Genomic DNA, 20,904 nt, shown 5'->3' on the forward strand with positions numbered 1-20,904 from the left:
CAGATCTAGTCAACGGCGAGGCCACAAGAGGGAGGGAGTGGAGTCTTGCTTGTAGGGTGTGTTACCTTTCCTGTAAGCGCAGGCCCTGCCACGCTGTGAGGGTTTGAGTAGTGTATTCCAACATCCAGAGTTTGTAGAATAGCATCATATTGAGGATTACCAAAAGCACCAGACTGAGAAGGGGAAAAGGAAAAAGAATACTCATTAAAGACAGGCAGCCAGAAGTGTGGCACTTCCTCCAACCCCAAGAGTAGCTATAAAGAACCCCAACAACTAGGAACTCCATCCTGGAAACTCTTAGGCAGTTTCTCACTGTCATTTCTAATAGGATGAAATGAAGTCCTGTGCATTTGCACATGCTGAACTTGTCTTCCGAATGCTCTGATTCATGGTCCAGCATGCCCTGGTGTCAACATTGAGATGACACCCTGAGCATCAGCAAAAGATGTTTTTAAAGCTTTTTAAAATGTTTTTAAAGATGTTTTGTTTTAATGTATTTTAAAGTGTGTTTTTATGATGTTTTGAAGTGTTTTTAGTGCTTTTGTTTGCCGCCCTGGGCTCCTGCTGGGAGGAAGGGCGGGATATAAATCTAATAAATAATAATAATAATAAATAAATAAAGTATTCCCTGTGCATAGAAATATCCTAGTTGCTTTACACCACAGTATTTATTGTAAGCCTTTGAATCTCTGTGAGAAAAGCAGATGGAGGTGTGTGTGTCTGTATGGAGATAAACCCATCTTGTAGGAGATGCCTACAGTTGTCACCCTTCTAATACTACATGTGTGCACTTCTAGGAGGTCAGCAACTCAGGGTTCCTGGGTTGAATCTGCTCCCTTGAGGGGGTAACCTGGTGCCCTCCTTCATCCTTTGTAAACTGCTCAGAGGGAGGGAAAAACAGAGAGGAAGAAAGCTCAGAAACCAGAAAAGGAGACATCCTTCTCTCTTGCTGTCCTCTTCTCTCAGCATCCGGAGCCCTTGTTCAGCTCTTGGTGGAAGGATTGATTGATTGGTTGATTGATTTGCTTTATTACGGTCAAAGACCGGCAGAACCCAATATACGATGGAAAATGCCACATCTGAGCAGAAGGAGGGAAATATGCAAGGGGCGGGAGGAGACACAGCTAGATCTGCCCTCATTTGAGCTCAAGGTGAAACAGGGCCACAGAATTTAAACTTTTGGGGAGCAGTAACAGGATAAGATGAACAAGGGTTTTAAATTTAAAAAACAAAACAGACAAGGACACATCCTAAGAGAATCTGAGCAGAGATCAGACAGATAGTGTTAAAGAGCAAAGCCCAACAGCTGGGATGCAGAGGGAGACAAGTGAGAGATAGGTGGAAGAAAAATCCAGGTAAAAAAGAAGAAGGAGACGGTACCTGAAACAAATCCTAATGGGAGCAGGGAAGAGAAAAGATGGAGGAGGCGAAGGTTAGAAGCACACCAGAGTTGAGAGAGAAGAAAATTGCAGGGAAAGTTATTCTAAAGGGCACAGAACACACATTTTGGGGAGAGGGGTTGCAGAACATGCAAAGAGGGAAAAGAGAAAAAAACACCCAACATCTGTGATGCTGCAAGGAGCTGGAGCAGAGATGTGCATAATCCTAGAATCATAAAATAGTAGAGTTGGAAGGGGCATATAAGGCCATTGAGCCCAACCCCCTGCTCAATGCAGGAATCCAATTTAAAGCACACCCAAGAGGTGGCTGACCAGCTACCAGTCTCTTGAAGGCTTCTAGTGTTGGAGAGCCTGCCATCTCCCTAGATCAGCGTTTCCCAACTAGTGGGCCACCAGATGTTGTTGGACCACAATTCCCATCTTTCCTGACCATTGGCAATGTTGGCTGAGGCTGATGGGACTTGTGGTCCAACAACATCTGGTGGCCCACTAGTTGGGAAAGGCTGCCCTAGGTCATTGGTTCCATTGTCGTACTGCTCTAACAGTCAGGAAGTTTAGCCCCAAACACAGTTAACTCCAAATCCTGAGAGGCTTTGGTGGTCAAAGAGAGTATGTCCCTAGTGCTCAGGGTCAAGGGCAAAGTTGTAAAAGTTTGTGGGGAGTTTCTACAAAATAACAATGGAAACTAGGCAAAAGAAGGGGGTAGAGGGACCATTCTGCCACAGGGGGCAAGGGTGAGATACCTCTCTTTAGCACAGCTTGCAGCTGCTACCCAGAGCCTTAGGATCCTGCCCCTACAACACTCATTGTTCTACCCTTCAACAGCAGTGCATTGTTTCCTTATTCTCTTGCCTGAGTCACAATTACCACCACAAAAAGACCAAACAAACACAAGTAGTAAAGAACAACAAAAACCACATGGGCATACCGAAACAAAAAACTTCAAATATGTGGCAGTCAAAACATGGTATGCAAACTAAGGAGACGAACCTAATTGTCGTAATTTATTCCATTTGCGGAATCAGGCTTTTTTTCCTCCTGGCCAATGAATTTGGAAGACTATGTGTGAAGACAGACACAGATTGCAGGCCCTCTGATGATGGCTCTCTGGGACAGTTTGCACCAGCAGGTGGCACTGTTTGAGTCGGCCGCTTGAGCAAAAATCACATCTGAGCCAAACCAAAGCTCCCTGACTTAAGCAGGCCGACCACATCAGTTTTGCTCCTAGATTCACAAATGCTCATTTGTGCAGGGGGAGCTTCAGTCACTACCCGACTGAACAATCTTATTCCGCAAACTGTCAAGTCATTCTGTAACTCAGCAGAGCTCAATTTTCCTAGCTTTTAAAAAACAAAAACAAAGAAAACAGGTCTGCCGACCAAGGAACAAAACAGTCTGTTCTTGTTTCAAACCCACAAATATGAAAAAACAACAGCCAAATTTCAAATTAAAACTCCAATGGGGGTGGGTGAATTTGGCTTTGCTCTTACTTTTAATCAAGTTTTTCTTTTAAAACCTATCCTGAATTATTGCCTCCAAAGTTGAACAAGACCACAGTCGAAAGGCCCCCAAACAGGAAATGGCCCAGACAGAGCAAAACATACACTATGACAAGTTTAAATGTGTGTGCATGCAGAATGAACTTCTATGCATCTGTGGAAAACGTGCCACCGTTTTCTTCTGAGAGGAAAAGGGAGCACACTCACATTACAATAATGATCACACTCTCTGCACAGATCTGAACTCTCTCAAACCTTATTCCCTAGTTCCTTCCCTAATTTGGCAAAGGAAGAGTTCATTTCACAATCCTCTCCACAGCTGCCTCTGCGCTTCACCTCCCTTCTCCCCATCTCTTTCCCTGCCCAAATAAACAGCCATTCCCTGTTTAATATCTATTTGAGCACACCACCTCCTAGGATCCCAAGAAATGCAGACCAAGTTCAGGGTGAAGGGAATGGACTTGGATACCTCAGAAACTGGAGATGGATTCCAACTATGTCTGAGGAGAGCATTCTTGGGTGTGTGTGCCCGGAGGCAGGGGGTCAATTTATTTTTTAAAAACATCTGAACACCACTTTGGGGAGTGGAACTAGATTGCAGACTAAAATGGAAAGAAAGGGGGGAGAGAGACAGAGACACACAGAGGGCAGGGAGAGAGAGAGAACAGGAGAAAAGTGAGAGACTAGGCCAAGGAATCACTTACACACAACTGATAACGAGCAGCAATTTGGAGACACTCTGGAGGTGGAAGCCGCTGGGACTATCTTCGGGGATGTGCCGTGTTTGAGTGGAACCTGGAAGGTAGCATTTGTTTGACACTGAAGGAACCTCCTCATGGGAGGGAAAGTCCCTTCCGCTGCATAGACCCAAAAGGTAGTTATTTGGGTGGAGAACCAATTGCTCTCCTCGGCCAGCCAGGTTGTGACTTTATATCAACAATTCTCTAGGAAGCCCATCTCCCCAGAGGATCCCTATTCCACACCGTCAACAAAAACCACATCAGAGGGACATGGACCTCTTCCCATTCCACAAGCCCGACAATGGTCCCCCTTGGCGCACCACGCTCCTTACCTGCCACACGCTTGATTCGACTGACAGCCTCCTCATCTGTGGGAGTGGTTACAGGGCTCAGCACTTCCTCCAGGTGGGGCCCCCGCAGGTGGGTGTGGGGTCGCTTTCTCCGGCGCACTGTGGATTGTTTGCTCGCCTTCTCTTTGGGGGATTGTCTGTGTAGCTCAGCTAGATATGTGCTCTCCGTTTTGGTCAGTTCACTCTCTGCCAAGGAAAGCCAGGGGGCAGGTTCGTTATATGAAAAGAAGATACTGACTTCACTTTGGTCAAAAGGAAGGGGTAGCCTGAGGGCAATGGCATCATCACAGCAGCGTCTGTTCCCAACCTTTGCCCCATCTAGCCCTGGGCTGGAAGCCCACGGCTGGTATCAGTAGCTTCAAGGGATGAAAAACAGAATAGGAACATGGGAAGCTGCCTCATACTGAGTCTGACCATTGGTCCATCTAGCTTAGTACTGTCTACATTGACTGACAGCAGCTCTCCTACCTGGACTGAACTTGGAACCTTCTGCGTGCAATGCTGATGTTCTACCACTAAGCGACAGCCCTTCCCCATGAACCTGAATAACCCACACAATGGGCAATGAACCTGAATAACTGCCTGTTGCTATATCTACTATGATGATGATGATGAACTGCCTTCAAGTCGATCCCAACTTATGACGACCCTATGAAGAGGGTTTTCATGGTAAGCAGTATTCAGAGGGGATTTACCATTGCCTCCCCCTGAGACTGAGAGGAAGTGACTCGCCCAAGGTCACCCAGTGAGCTTCATGGCTGTGTGGGGATTCGAACCCTGGTCTCCAAGGTCATATCCAACATTCTAACCACTACTATACCATACTAAAGTATTAGCTAAAATACTAAAATGAAACCTTCCTTCCTCAATCCAGATCTTTTCAAAAGCTCCATTCATCTATTCCAATAGCTGAGCTCATAAAGTTCACTTGTATGCCATATCCCATCACACGCACACAAAGGGGCACAAAGCTAGTTCCTTTAGGGAATCTGTGATCTTCCAGATGCTGTTGAACTACAACTCCCATTATCCTGGGACACTGGACATGTTGTTTGGGGCTGTAGGAATTGGGAGTCCCTACATCTGGAGGGCCATAGGTTCCCCATCCATGCTCTAGTAAGATGCTGTAAGCTCTCACCTAAATGGCGGAAATAATCATCTAGGCCACTCCAGAAGTTCTTCTCAATGAAAGATTTCACCAGCCCCCACGGCTGTTTCCTGTATCGTAGCTCTGTAGAAACCCTTAAAAAAAAATAGAGGAAAAACTCCTGTCACTTCTGAGAGCTGTAACATTGGCTCATACACAGTTTTTCTAACCAATTGCCTGTTTTTGGATTTGCAGTCTGAAACTGCCAGTTTTCAAAACATGGTATTCCTCTGAAATAGCTAGATCTCTCCCTGCCACAAATTTAAGGATTTCTGTCTTTCTTTCTTTTTCTTAATAGCTCTTGCACTATTTCAGTGATGGGAGATGTTCTCCCAACTCAAATTGGCTTGGCTTGGAATGGGGGTGGGGAACCTCAGGCTTGGAGGCCAAGTGTGGCCCTCCAGTCCTCTTTATCTGGCCCTCAGGACTTTCCCTAGGCCATGCCCCCCCCCTCCAGCTCTGCTCCGCACCCTCCTCAAAGGCTTTTGCCTGGCTGGAATGAGCCCTTGAACTGTGACAATGCCTTTTGCTTTTCTGGATGCAGGATTGAAAGATGTGTGCATAGAAGCCTCTGACTTCTGCATACCTCGAACGGAAGCTACTATGCAAAGGTAAGAGTCAGAAAGGTATTTCTCTATCCACTTTGACCTCTGGCGCCACTCAGCACTGGCAGGCAGCTCCTGGAAAGTTCTCCTTGAGGTAACGTGGTCCTCGGGATGACAAAGGTTTTCTCACCCCCAGCTCAGAATATGATGAGCATCACTAGTCTCCGAGCTGTGGATGTTCAAGCTTAGAAATATGAGCCTTGGCCGCCTCTCTATGCAGATGCCATTTGACTCAGTTATCACGCTCCCTGTTAGTACTGCAAGCCTACAGCCTCGGCACGCGTACCCACCTGAGTCGGCATTTGTTTCTGGCAACGCGCGTCAATGTGTAACGATTGATCGTGTAGAAATAATCGTGGTAAGGGACGTCATGAGTTAGCACCTCTGCATCTATCACATAGCACTCACTCTCTTGGCTTGCTTTGTACATTGTCTGGAGAAAGTGGAGAGGGGAAGTATAAAGAGACTGAAGATAAGCATCCATGGTGAAAGTTGTGCATCCAAATGCAGACCTCAGAGGTCTCAATCCAGGCCTCTCACCTGAGTCTCTGTGACAGTGGCAGTTTTTGGGGCCAGAGGGTTGGTGAGGGTGATGGTATAAAGGATAACTCTGCTCTGATTGCCAGTTTGTTCTTTCTTCCAGGGATGAAAAACAATATCTGGGAAAAGAGAGAAAAAAACAGAGGCTGGTTTCAGCGTGCTGTTCCAATGAGGGAAGCGGAGTACAATCCAGTTCCCAGGGGGAGAAAAATTACTCCCATGACCAAGTCAAGGGCACTGCCCCACCTCCACCCTAGTTGGCAGATCCAACAAGATGGACACAGAACATGTATTGTTTAGTATGCGTACCACACACTTTGTATTTTAGTTTTATTTATGCTCCCTTCCATTTATCAAGTGGACCACGAAGCTTCCCCTTCTAAAAACTGGAAACTGAAGGCCACAGAGAGAGGAAGATGGAATTTCATCTCACATCTTTCAGGTCCAAAGATCACATCAGTTAAGACAAACCACAGCTGGATTCACACCGAACCTGCTTTAATATGGGAGGCACCGCTAAATTGGCATTTTTTTGTAAACACAGTTGCTGTTCACAAAGCATGCTGTATGGAACACAACACTTTATCTCCCTTCTTTATAGCGGCATTCCATGCTACGTGCCACTTGAAAGTGCCATTAAAGGGGGAAGAACTTAAGTACGCATCATGTATTGTCTTTATCATACACATCTTCAAGACGACCTCGCCTCAGTTGTGCACGCTCTGGTAACCTCTAGACTGGATTACTGCAATGCGCTCTACGTGGGGCTGCCTTTGAAGACAGTCCGGAAACTTCAGTTAGTGCAAAACGCTGCAGCCAGACTGCTGACGAAGACCAGGCAGTCCGTGCATATTACACCTGTTCTGGCGCATTTGCACTGGCTGCCTATTTGTTTCCGGGCTAGATTCAAAGTGCCAGTTTTGACTTATAAAGCCTTACACGGTGCGGGACCACAGTACCTGGCAGAACGCCTCTCCCAATACGAACCTACCCGCTCACTACGTTCAACATCTAAGGCCCTCCTCCGAGTTCCAAATCACAGAGACGCTCGGAGGGTCGTAACAAGATCTAGGGCCTTTTCAGTGGCTGCCCCCAAATTATGGAACAGTCTCCCCGATGAGGTCCGCCTGGCGCCTACACTTCTATCTTTTCGGCGCCAGGTGAAAACCTTTTTATTCTCCCAGGCATTTTAATCTACCTTTTAACCTTTAAATGTATATGAGGTTATTTATTGTTTATATTTATGTTCTATTGTTCTTGTGATGTTATTGTATTTTATCCTATGCTGTACACCGCCCTGAGAGCCTTCGGGCTGTGGGCGGTATATAAATTGAACAAAATAAATAAATAAATAAATAAATCACTGTAATTAGTTGTAATCGCAGACAAAGTAGGTGGTGTTTTAAAGGTCTTTTTTTATCCAGATAAATGTATGCACACATGTGTAATCATGTGTGCATTTTCTTACAGATACATGTGCACCTTTGCATAAGTCTTAAATATTAAAGTAACATTTATAGGAATTATTTTTAGGGAACTTAACATTTTTGGATTAGACTAGCAAAAGTTCTCACAGGGGTTTGCAGAAGTCAGCACAATTTTTTTAATATAAAGTTTGGTGAAGTTGTTCAGGTGAGCAACACAACCCTATACAGAATTCACAAATTGTGAGTATTTTTGTTGAAGGTGTATCTCTAAAGCCAAGAAGGTCAGGGAGACCACCTGATAACATCCCCCCAACCCATATACTGATATGAGCTTCTTGGAGGAACAAGCACAATGCAAATGATCCAAATAAGAATACATTTTAGGTGCCGAGCAAAGTGGGGTGGAAGAATTGTTTGTGTGTCCTTTCCTACCAGCAAGAACATTTTCTTCATCTTGGTTTTCTAATCTAAAACATAAGCAAAAGCAAAACAACAACACCTGTGTGACACAGAACAAGGAATGGAACAAAACATCCTCATTGTTGCTTTGCTCGAGGTTGGAGATTATACAACAAATTCAGCAAGATCATCTTTCTTGCCCTTCACACTCTTTGACCCAAATCATGGGAACTACGATGTTGTGAGAGAGGTGCAGAGAATTGTTTGCTGGAGATCCTGAGCCCCTTTCACAGAAGTATGAATTCCCAGAGATCTTTGGTAGCGGGCCATGCCGTTTTCATATTTGAAACAGATGGGGATTTGCAGTATGGATGCACCCTTACATAAACCTCTGAGTGAGATAAAGCCAGTTGCTCCATGCAGCTATGTGTGTGCTGGTGAGTGCTAAGCTTACCAGAGAACCGCCGCTGCTCCATGAAGTCCCTCAGGAATTGAGAGTCTGTGAAGAGCAGGTCATAGAGCTTATCCACACTAAAATTGAACACCTCATTCATAAACTGCCGTCCATTCAGATCATCATAAAAAGCCTGGACTTCCCCTGCAGAAAGAAACAGAGAGCTAAGATTGCAGTCTTTCACCCGACAGGTCTTGACCTAAGAGTTTGGGCTCAGTGGATCACTTACAATGCATGGAAACGTTACACTGGCTTGGGAGATGGTCAATTCCGGAGATGAGTCCATAAGCAGGACCCGACAGGGAACTCTGATCCTGCTGACAGATTCATCCCAAGAACAGTTACTTAAGTCAACCAATCTTGATGTCACTTTTCCATGTAGATGATTGTGGGATCTCTTCAGAAAGAGATGCAAAACGTTAGAAGACATCTTCAGGAGAACTCAATGCATTTGAACTAGCTCTAACATCACCAACAACTGATGTGGTTCCTGAGTAGTCAAAAATCTCATGTGATCTCGCCCCCACTAATCTAGGAATACCTCCTACACAAACCTTATTGAAATCAATGGGGCTTGTCCAGGAGTTGTTCTTGCTGGATGTTGCTGAGACTTTTCAACCATTAACCTAATGATGCTGTAGTTTCCAAAAGTAATCAAGTTGGAAACTAGGAATACATTAGAATTGAAGAACTAAGACACACTGAACATTAGATGTCACTGGAAATCAAGTGGATGGACTTTGACCTTGGAAGTCCTAATCCTTCCAAATCAACTATCATAGTACTGGGAGCAGGAGCAGTTAACCCCACAACACCTGTAGATGCCAGCCACGCACCTTCGTCATGAGTTTCTGAGGAATCACTGAGCTCGGTCGGAATGTCCTCATTGTCATTGAAATCCAGGGAAGGGGAATTTACAGGGGCAATGATCTCAATCTTGTCTCCAATAAGGTTTGCGATTGTCAGCTCCTTCTCAGCAGGGGTGTCCACAGCCTCCTCTTCCTCAGGAACCACCCCTTCGTACTGGAAAAAGCATAAGAAAGATACTGTGTTAACTGCTGCCTTCAGGGTGACCCCACTGCTTGTCAACCATGGCTGTAGTTTGTGTGAGCGATTTCTCATGGTTCTCTATTGAAATGGAAAAGATCAGTGCACGCTCCATAAAAGCTGGGCCTACTCCTTTTCGGTGTTCTGAGACCTATGAGATTATGGGACGAGTGTAAAACGTCTGGGACCAAATGCTACTCTTAATGATACCGACTTGCATTTGTAGAAGGGGATTAGATAAATTCATCAAGGAAGGTCCACCAGTGGATATTAGTGATGATGGCTAATTGGAACTTCCCTGTTCAGAGGCAGCATGACACTGAACAACAGCTGCTGGGAAGGAAAAGCAGTTGATGACCTCATGGCATGGTGAGCTTCCTAGAAGCCTCTGGCTGGCCCACCGGGGGAAGCAGATGGGTGGACTAGACAGACCTTCTGCTGGAACTCTTCTGATGCTCTTCATGTAAGCTGGAGTCATATGCAAAACCACACTATATGGAAGATAGGAACATAGGAAGCTGCCTTATACTAAGTCAGAAAATTGCTCCATCTAGCTCAGTATTGTCTACAATGACTGGCAGCGCATCTGCAGCGTTTCACACAGGAGTCTCTTCCAGCCCTACGTGGAGATGCTGGGGATTGAACTTGGAACCTTCTGCATGCAAGGCAGATGCTCTACCACTGAGCTATGTCTCTTCCCCTAAACAAAAACACAAAGTACATATATAACAACTCCAGTTGCTTCCTGCCACCTTTGCTATTCCCAGTATCTTATGTACATAGGAAACGATCTCATACCAGGTCAGTCTAACACAGTATTATCTTTTCTGACTGGCAGCAGCTCTCCAACCACCATCAGCTTCCTGATCTGTTTAAGTGGACATGCCAGGGATTGAACTCGGGACCTTGTGTATTCCACTGAGTTACAGCTTCTCCCCATTAATATTAACATACATATTACATTCATTTTCTTGGGGCTTCCTTTTTTGCAGGGATGTGGAGATATGGAGCCCTCCAGGTGGTCTGGACTCCAACTTCCATCAGACCCAACCAGTACAGCCAATGCGCAGGGATTTGAAGGATCACAGGTTCCCAATCCCTGCCTTATCAAAAATGCAAGACTGACAGAGAGAGAGAGAGAGAAAGGAATAATTTTGGAAATAAAGTATTAAAAAAAGAGGAGAATGTCTAGCTGCAATAGAGAGGAGAATGTTCTCAACAACACTACCGCTATGGTAGTGAGGAAGAAACTGAGCGAGAAGACCCTGGGCCTGTTTTTTAGAGAGTGCACCTTGAGGATGCGGGCAGCCTTTCCTGGCAAAACCTTTCACTGCCTAGCTAGAGGGTTCAGAAAGTTGATCTGCATCCCCGCAGAACTCCTATGCTGGACTCCACAGATACCACAAAGAAAGATAGATTTAGACACTTGCCCCCCAAAACCCACCACTATAAACCACTTAAAGACTATTCAGAAAGAAAAGCAACTACAGTTTTTAAAAATGAAGCATACACACTTGGGGATGATGAGAGCCATCATCTATGTTTCAACCCAAATCCATTGGAAATTCTAACACTTCAGACACTTAAATGGGATTCCAGATTCTTCTTTGTTCAGAAGATTTTCTTTGACAGTTACTGCTTTTATAGCATTTAGGGACTAAAACCAAAATTGAAAGAGAAAATTACATTTGGGGCGTATTTCAACAAATAAGTTAGATAGCAATCACCTCCTTGCCAACTGTATTGCATCAGATCAAAGATGTCAACACTGCAAGATGAAAAATGCCTACCGGGACTGGAGCTTCAGTACTTCCTGTGGGTGTCAACGTGCTACTATTAGTGATAGACTTCTTAGGAAGCTGAGGGCTTGCCTCCGGTTTGGCCTCCATGCTGCTTTTTGAGGAGCTGTCGTTCACCTCGTTTTCTTCCACTGGGATCTCTTCGCAGTAGCTAAAAGAGCAAGCAGAAATCAATATGAATTTGGTCAGCCCCCAACATTTATCCACAAATTAAGTACCGGAGAATGAGCAAGTGGGATAAAAAAATTCCTGTGGGAGAGCTCTGTTAGTCTGTTGCATCAAGAACAACAGATTCTTGTGGCATCTTAAAGACTAGCAAATTGATTTATGTCATACGCTTTTGTGGACTGCAGTCCATCAGATGCATGAAGTTACAGGTATATGATTCAGATGCCGCTATTGTGGCAGTTCCAGCCGAAGCATCCAATGCAACATCAAACCCAGTGTTGTGGGATCAATTCCAGGTAACGCCTGAAGGTGTGGAGAAGATGCTTGCAGTGATACACCCGACCACATGGTCATTAGATCCTTGTCCATCCTGGTTTATTAAAGCTAGCTGGAGTGGGGTGACTGAATGGGTCGCAGGTGTAGGTTACACATCTTTGCGTGATGGTGTGATTCTCACTTCTTAAAAAGTCCACACCGGACCCAATGGAGTGTAACAACTATAGATCACTTGCCTACACCCCTTTCTTGGCAAAGGTGGTAGAGAAGGTGGTTGTAGAGCAGTTGCAGGTATTTCTGGATAAGACTGATTATTTAGATCCATCACAATCTGGACTCAAACCTTGTCTTGGAACAGTATCAGCCTTGGTCACTCTGATGGATGACCTTTATTGTGACAGAGACAGGAGGAGTGCGACCCTGTTACTTCTGCTCAATCTCTCAGCGGCATTTGATCCCATTGATCATGGTATCCTCCTGGACCTATTCAGTGGGATGGGTATTGGAGGCACTGTGTTATGGTGGTTCCGCTCTTATTCTCAGGATCGCATCTAGAAAATAACACTGGGCGAGTGTTCCTTGGCCCCTTGGGACTTGTGCTATAGGGTTCCACAGGGTACTATTCTCTCGCCAGTGCTATTCAGCATCTATATGAAACCATTGGGAGAGGTCATTAGTTTTGGTGCAAGGTGTCAGCAACATGCTGAAACACAGCTCTATTTCTCTATAACATCTGAATCAGAAGAGGCTGTGAATTCTCTGGATCAGTGTCTGAATGCTGTAGTGGACTGGATGAGGGCCAATAAAATGTGTTTGAATCCTGGAAAGATGGAGGCTCTTTGGGAGTTGGGCAGGTTACCTGTACTGGATGGGGTCATGCTCCCTCTGAAGGACCAGGTTTGTAGCCTAGGGGTACTCCTGGATTCATCTTTGTCACTACAGGCCCAAGTATCCTCTATGGCTAGGAGTGCCTTTTACCAGCTTTGTCTGGTTCATCAGCTACAGCCATTCCTGGTCAGGGATAGCCTGACCTCTGTAGTTTATGCGTTAGTAACCTCGAGGCTGAATTACTGCAATGCGCTCCATGTGGGGGTGCCCTTGGCCCTGGTTTGGAAGGTCCAGCTGGTGCAATATGCAGTGGCCAGATTGGTGATGGGAGCACACAACATGTGACACCACTTTTAAAACATCTGCACTGGCTGCCCATCCACTAGAGACAGGTTCAAGGTCCTTGTATTAATTTACAAAGCCCTGAATACTTCGGTCCAGGATATCCTAGGGAACGCCTGAACGCTTATAATCCAGCTCAGTCACTGAGATCATCTGCAGGAGCAGCTCTGGTCATCCCCCAAGTTGGCGAGGCTCCTTTAACATCAACATGAAACTGAACCTTCAGCATCATCAGCCCAGCTCTTTGGAATGCTCTGCCAAGAAAGACTCAGCAGGTGCCTTCTGTTTTAACCTTTAAGCACCTGCTAAAGCCTTTCTGTTCCACCAGGCTTGCACAGGTAATTAAGAAGATGCACTTTTTGCAACGGTTGACCTTTGCTATCACTGTAGCTTTATTGCTTTATTTAATGGCCGTGTTGTAAACCGCTTTGATGTTTTTAACGAAATAGCAACATACACATATTTTTATAAACGAATAAATACAGCAAGCAAGCAAGAATTGGAGGGGATTATAAATAGTGAGGTCTGAGGGAAATAAAGTGCATTTCCCATTCTGGCAAAATTTAGAGACTGCTTTGCACATACTCACGCTGCACAGTATTTGTTCCAGACAAACCCTGTGTTTGAAAGGGCAGCGACGTTGACAATGCATGTGGTTAATTTGGCAGAATCTCTTCCCATTCTATATATGGGACTCCTGCCTGGGATTGCAGCAATTTTGCCAAAGGCGCTGGGCACGAAACTGGATACACGATGTGGGGAAAGTACTTGGCCACACATACACTATAGTTACTCCCTCACAGCACAAACGTATAATACATGGGCATGCCTTTATCTAGACCAGCTCTGGTGAAAATTACGATAGTTTAATCTCAGACTCCCATCTCAAGGATATATGCGGCAGCGTATTTGTTTCTGGCAGATGCCCACCGGGAGTAGCTTGATTGGGGCTCAAAGATTTTTTACGCGTTATAAGGAATCAGAGAGCCAACCATGGGCCAAATCCTGCTCTGTGGGCTCTCAGAACGCAACATGTTACACAGTGATATTGTACACATTCAAAAGAAATATAATTTTGTATTCTTTTTTAGACGCCAGAAATACTGGTTTGTGTAGCGCTACAACGCCTCATAATCTGGGCCCATAACCCCTGTAGCGCTCTGCGTGTGTAGGTGAGACGTGGTATGAGTCCAAGAACCGTTTAGAACAGGAATAAGACAGGCCAGGCAAGTTTCATGTAAGAGTCTTTACTAGGCAAAGACATTAGAGACATCTTCCTCCATTGACAATTCTTCCCCCACACTCGAGATCCTGCCAGTTCCCAGCTTATCACACTTTCAGCTAGCCAGACTGACCTTGATTGTCTGGAACTCTGTTCTCACAGTTTAACCCTTCTGCTTCAGGTTTCTCTCTCTCTGCTAAAAACCTTGTCTGTGAGTCTCACAACCTGCGTCACTGACCAACAGTTTGGACCATCTGATCCAGCATTCCTGGCCCACTGGAGTGCTTGAGGCAGATCTGGCTTTTGACCCTTCTTTGCTAGAGTCCATTAGACACATCTCTATGCTTTGTTTTGGGGCAACTCAGCTTACCCCATCATGTTGAAATCATCATCGGGAGGCACATAGTCTTCATCATCGCTTGTCAGCCCTAGTTCATTACCATAACACTGATGTACAAAGTGCCAGAGCTCCTTCGGACACAGGGGCTGGGGAGAGAAAGTGCGAATTGATACCTCCCATGTGAGTTAAGGTGATGAAAACTAAGCAGACAACTACCCCTGATTATGGCTCCAAACATAATTACTATGTCTATGTAATGTTTGCCATGAGATTTGTACTAAATGCACTACCAACATTTTGTATACACCGTCGCATATGAAAACCATGCAAGAGTCTTGCCACAGTTACACAGGTTTGGAATCACAATGCAATGTCTTGTGGGAGAATTCCCAAGTTGATAAATGTAAAAGAGGAAGCCATTGTCAGACACCATGGTTGGAGTTACTTTTTTTAAAAAAAAAAACTACAATGATACTTCAGAGAAAAAGTAATCTGAAGCAGGCTACAGCCTCTGGTAGCTATGAATATATATATGTATATATAAAAGACAAGACAAGACAGGACAGATAAGACAGTCCTACGCACGCGCTTCAGGAACCACAAGTCGGCAATTTTGACCAAAAAAGTGGAGCAACCAGTTGCAAAGCATTTTAACATCGAGGGTCACAGCCTGTTGGACTTTTCCATTACAGCGATAGAGATGCCAGCAGATCCAGCAGCATTGACCAAAAGGGAGAACTTTTGGATTTACTCTCTGGACACACTGGCACCACATGGCCTGAACCTGGAGGACAGTACCACCACTACTTAGCTTCTGCAAATGAAGCCCCTCTGAGCATTCCATCCTCAAAGCTCTATAACTGCCACCTTGGTAACAGCATTTGTATGTTAGCAGCTGCTGAAGGCGGAAGCCGAAATGTTTTGTTAATATAATAAAAACCTCTGTTTGGTTAATCACAATTATGTTTATATATATATATATATATATATATATATATATATATATATATATATATATATATATATATACACATATACATATATATATTCTCTTGAGGCTTTAGATTGAGTACAAAGCTTCCGTTATTTCAAAGAGTTGTATTCTCAAAAATTAATATGTGAAAAGGTCAGACACGTTTCTAGCCCCAAAGAAGACAGACAGAAAAGAGAAAGACGTCCTTGAAAGCCAAGCCAAACAGCTGTTAGGATGTGCACATTCACACATGTCATAATCACATAATCAAAACGGGGCCTTAAAATCTCTAACCAGTGTTGGAATTTGGCAAAGGAATTTGTGGTTTTTAATCCATGTGGCTAGTAAAGGCGAGATTGTTTAAAGAGGGCGATAACAAGAAATCATTTGTTAAAAAATAAAATCCAGCGTACTCTTCCTGAACAAGATAAACTTGAGAGCTCACTGCCCAAGTCAAAGGAAAATGCTGATGGGAAAAATTTAATTAAAGAGCTGGTGTAGTGTAGCCATTTAAAATAAAAATAAAAATCAGAGCTGTGATCCAGAAAGTCCCCAGTTAAAAAATCATCACTGGATACTCTTAGACAACTTACTGTATCTCATTCTTAGCCCACCCTCACTCTGCAATATGGGTATACATTGTAAGAGTGTTATAAGGATTGCTGAGATTCTGTATTTGAAGCGCTTAAAAAAAAGTGACATAAATGCTAACTATTAGGGCCTTTTCTGTTGCAGCTCTTCATCTTCGGAATGCTGCCCCCGGGGATGATTGCCTGGAATCTACCCTGAAGTCTTTTCAGTGCCAGGCAAAGAGCTTTATTGTTATCATTTTTCTAGGCTTTTTTTTACATCAATTGAAACTGGTTTTATTCTCATTTGTGATGATGGAGAGCTTCTACCTCTGTTGCTTTCTTTGTGTTATACTTTTATATGTGCTGTTGCATTGTTTTTTTTCTGATTGTTACTGAATTCGATAAAATATTGTGAAAGAGAAGAAGCTGCATCTTTCAAATAAAGAAACAGACTGATATCTATGTGAGGAGTGTCCCCATGTCTCCATACCTTTTCAAGGAGGGCATTCTGCCAGAGCCTGAACATCATCATGTACGTCCTGTCTCGGGCGCCAAAAGAAGTGAAAAAGTGCTGTGGAGGACAGAGATTTTGCAAAGTGTTTTAAAGTTTGCTATTTTACAAGCAAATTATATGGGAACAGAGAAGCTTGATGGTAGTAACGCAAAATGGGTAATTCATTACTTATGCATCTTATGCACACAAGGCCTTCTCTCAGTCCCGTCAACCAAAGCAGCTAGATTGGCGGGTACTAGAGAGAGGGCCTTTTCAGTGGCGGCCCCCACCCTCTGGAACTCCCTCCCACAAGATCTTCGGCACATCTCTTCCCTGAATATGTTCTGCAAGGCCTTAAAGACCTGGCTCTTTCAACAGGCTTTTGGGATTTCTGGGGAGGCTTAATATTTTTTGTTTACATGCCTCCCATTATGTATTGTTTGTTTTATAATCTATACTATTACACTGTATTTTTTGTATTGTATTTTGCTATATTTATTGTATGTACGTCGCCTAGAGTGGCCACTGGCCAGATAGGCGACACATAAATTAAATTTATTATTATTTATTTATTATTAGACTCAGCAAGCTACTTACATAATACAGACTATTTATTTTTCCACAGCTAGGGTGGTCCAAGAAAGAGTATGTGTGTCACAGAGCCAGTTCAAATGTTCTTTTTACCAGTTGACCGGTGCATTAAACTGCTTTCACCAGTGAGTTCCATAAGGCTTACTCCATTTCATCTGCGGCACTAGGTCTAAGGGGAACTTGCTAAAGGCTTCATAGGGAAAAAATGAGCCTGTATATGAGGTTTTTGTAGAGTTGAGAAAGGGTTCATTGCTCATTGTGCATATAGAGCACCCCACATTTACCTACAGAAAGGATGTTCTGCAGGGTTTTGCATTGTCTCAAAACTCTGCAAAAACCTGTTTGACCGGAAGCTACAAGACAAAATGAAATATGCATGTACACAGCACACCGTGAGAAGGAAAACATCTCTCAAACCACATTCAACTCTCTTCCAGATGGAAGTTTATCGTGGAATTCATGCAGCTTATGCAGGCAAGATCTGGATTACCCATTTGTGATATATGTTATAGCTTCCAGGCTATGTTCTTAAAAGCACGATTGCCTCTCTGCAAACTGAGAATTGATCCATCTTCAACCCACTTTAACAACTGATTCCCTCTTTGTTGCCATCAAATGTGCTCCAACGAACCCTACATGGTATCTATCAATTCTAGGGCCCAACTCTGTCAATTTCAGCTCAGTGTTCAGATAAATCCTGGAGTCCTCTACACTCAGATCTTCAGATGGGTCAAGATTCACCGAAGGGAGGATTCTGCCACATACCTTTTCAGTGTCAGTGCAAACTTGGATAGCATTAGGAATGAGCCGTGCCGTTTTTTCCTTGGTCATGGAGCAGATGTCCTTCAAACGGACGGTCAACTATGCAAAAAATAAAAAAAGAAAGAAAAGTGTTAGCGAGCCAAGTGCATTATTTCCAGAACGGTCCTAAAACAAGCTCTGTGGCAGAGGGCTGGTGGAGAGAAAGGGAAGACACTCACCAATGTTTCCCAGCGGAAAATGTTGCTATAGAAGCATATCCAGTTTTCAGAGAGGTAGAGTCGGCCCTGGAGGAGAATATCTCTTTGAAGTGCACACGAGTAATCTGTAGAAAAGTAAGAGGGAGTTACCATCAATAACAGAAAGAATAAATATTTATTGGGAGCCTAAGAATAGCCAGGCTCCGTACACAGTATAAAATAAGCACAGCAAAGCCAGCAAGGTAATGACGGCACAAAAACTTGTTTCTTATGTTGTTTTATTGGACTTGTGTTTTCAAATTGTTTGAGTTTTTCACTGCCCAGAGGCTCTTCCTGGTTATGGGGAGACAAATTTGTTGTTATGTGCCTTCAAGTCAATTATGACATATAGCGACCCTATGAATCAGCAACCTCCAAGAGCATCTGTCATGAACCACACTGTTCAGATCTTGTAAGTTCAGGTCTGTGGCTTCCTTTATGGAATCAATCCATCCCATTTGGCTTTCCTCTTTTTCTACTCCCTTCTGTTTTTCCCAGCACTATTGTCTTTTCTAGTGAATCATGCCAATACATTAAAACAAAACAACTTTAAAAACTTTTTTAAAAAAGCTTTAAAACCATATTAAAAAGAAATTCCAACACAGAAGCAGACTGGGATAAGGTCTCAACTTAAAAGGCACATTATGAAATTATCTTTTTATGGAATATGAAAACATAGTTTTACATTCACTGGTTATAGGTTATGTTCCCTTGACATGTTAAATCTTTATGGGAGCTTGTGATGGTAGTAATAAATGTATAAACAATACAAATTTATGCTCAAAGTCTGCAATAAAAGGATTCAGAATTTCAGGGGTCATTGAAAACCCCACGGTCACACTGCTCACCTGTCAAAAGAAGTACTCTATATGTAATAATGGTGGTGGGTAGTGGTGGTGATAATGGCCAAAGGTGTGTCAGTAAGAAAAAATACGTAGATTTTTTTTCTGTTTTCTCTTAAGTGCATCTCTTTGTGGGATGCTTGTGCTGAAGAATCCAAGGTCAGGCATTATTAATATAGCATTTCCACCTGTTTTATTAACTTCTTGTAATTTTTCAATGAAGTCCACAGAATCCTATAAATACAATTTATTTGAGATAGAAGGCCTTACATAAGCAGGCCCACACGTTAAGATAATGGCTCTAAAATGAAGTTATGGACTGAAACAAAGGGTTTTCCTGGTGAGGGGAAAACATTCTTGTGTTAGGTAACAGAAAACACCGGAATCTAGAGTGACATGTTATTCAAAACCTAGTATTCAGTGTTATCTAGCTCTCAGAGAATATAATTTCTGATGAATACATCTCTTTTTGTGTGTGTGTTTAAGACAGGGAGCATAAGTATACTCATTCTACCTTGCAGGTATTCTTGTCTATCCATAATTATTCTAATCCAATGCTAATTGGCATCCTTGATAATCATATTGTGTTGCATTAGGTAGATCCTAATGTGAGATATCCCCTTCAAAACCATAAATTCTTGTTGTTTCCTGCCTTGGGAGGGTTTTGTTCCAATTCCTCAAAATCTTTCAAATCTAATTCCTGAGATAGTTGGATGGCTGGATTAACAGGTCTTGGGGGAACAAGAGCTGGTCTTTTGCTTAAAGGTGTCCCTCTAGGGTCTAAATCCCCTTTCATGCTTTTAAAATATAGTGATTCAGTCTAAGGGCCAAACTAGATAAGACACCACTGGTTTGACTGGAAACTTTTCTTCCAATGCAAATAACAGGTGCCCCAGTCCAGATTAGGACCACAAAAGGGGGCAATGGATTAAAGCCTTTCTATCCTCATACCAGGCTCCTGATTGAAATCACCCTTTCATGCCTGCTATTTATTTTTAAAAGTCATCAACGCAATTGCTAAATGTGTAAATGGTGTCCAGTTGAGTTTAGTCCTAAAAGTCTTAAATAAATAGGGGAAAAAAACTACTTTTGTTTGTTCTGAGTCATGTTTCAGAGTAGGCACAAAAGACATGCTCCTTCACATAACAAGTTGTCTGATAGTTATCAAGTAAAGTTTAATTAATTTCCATAGTGGTTGGTTCCCTTTCTGTACTCGTACCCTTCTTTGGGTGTAAACATCCCCTTTGAGAGACTACTGATCCAAGTCCTTACAAAGTTGCAGGAGATATAGTATTACATCTGCCCTGTCAAGTGATACTAGTAATAACCAGTCAGATAGAAGTCATTCAAATCTACAAACTGAAATGATTTGGAAGCAGAATTCTCTTTATATAACCACGAATATTCTTAGTTCATTTTCTATCTTGGTAATGTTTTGCATTTCTGTTCTTTTTCTCATTACATTCCTTTAATTCCGTTTCCGATTCTGATCATTTTCAATCCAGTTCCTTCTAATCTCCAGAACCTCTGTAAGTGGTTATTTCCCTGTCCATTGTCACTTTCTGGTCTTAAATTTTTGTGTGAAATGTCAGTCAAAATAATTAAATCTAAGCAGCACTTACTCATTATCACATCCCATCTACTCATTGATTCTTCACCTCCTAATACCCCTGCACTCCTTATTAATATATAATCCCCTTGGGATACATTTGGATCTGCAGTATCAAGATTCTCCGGGGACGGGGAACATGTTTTTTTCTGTCCATAGCAAACTGTCCAACTGACTAAAACACACTGGAAAGTAAAAAAAGTGTCCACAAGAATAGCAATTAATAGTTAATTTTCATTTCTT

General features: G+C 43.2%; 1 protein-coding gene across 8 annotated transcripts in view; it reads right to left on the reverse strand.

Moving 5' to 3' along the window:
- GRAMD1B (GRAM domain containing 1B) overlaps positions 1–20,904 on the reverse strand; it is a 227,605-nt gene that overhangs the window by 7,080 nt on the left and 199,621 nt on the right. For all 8 annotated transcript variants that reach the window (XM_061593171.1, XM_061593172.1, XM_061593177.1 and 5 more), the window contains 13 exons: positions 18,193–18,296; positions 17,978–18,073; positions 16,619–16,699; positions 14,614–14,729; positions 11,399–11,558; positions 9,398–9,584; positions 8,562–8,705; positions 6,282–6,400; positions 6,032–6,174; positions 5,128–5,231; positions 3,972–4,175; positions 3,604–3,694; positions 66–173 (listed from right to left, as the gene is read on the reverse strand). In XM_061593171.1, coding sequence (XP_061449155.1) covers positions 66–173; positions 3,604–3,694; positions 3,972–4,175; positions 5,128–5,231; positions 6,032–6,174; positions 6,282–6,400; positions 8,562–8,705; positions 9,398–9,584; positions 11,399–11,558; positions 14,614–14,729; positions 16,619–16,699; positions 17,978–18,073; positions 18,193–18,296 — 1,657 coding nt within the window. The remainder of the gene's footprint in view (positions 1–65; positions 174–3,603; positions 3,695–3,971; positions 4,176–5,127; positions 5,232–6,031; positions 6,175–6,281; positions 6,401–8,561; positions 8,706–9,397; positions 9,585–11,398; positions 11,559–14,613; positions 14,730–16,618; positions 16,700–17,977; positions 18,074–18,192; positions 18,297–20,904) is intronic.

Source organism: Rhineura floridana, chromosome 12 (genome assembly GCF_030035675.1).
Source record: "Rhineura floridana isolate rRhiFlo1 chromosome 12, rRhiFlo1.hap2, whole genome shotgun sequence".
Classification (NCBI taxonomy): Eukaryota; Metazoa; Chordata; class Lepidosauria; order Squamata; family Rhineuridae; genus Rhineura; species Rhineura floridana.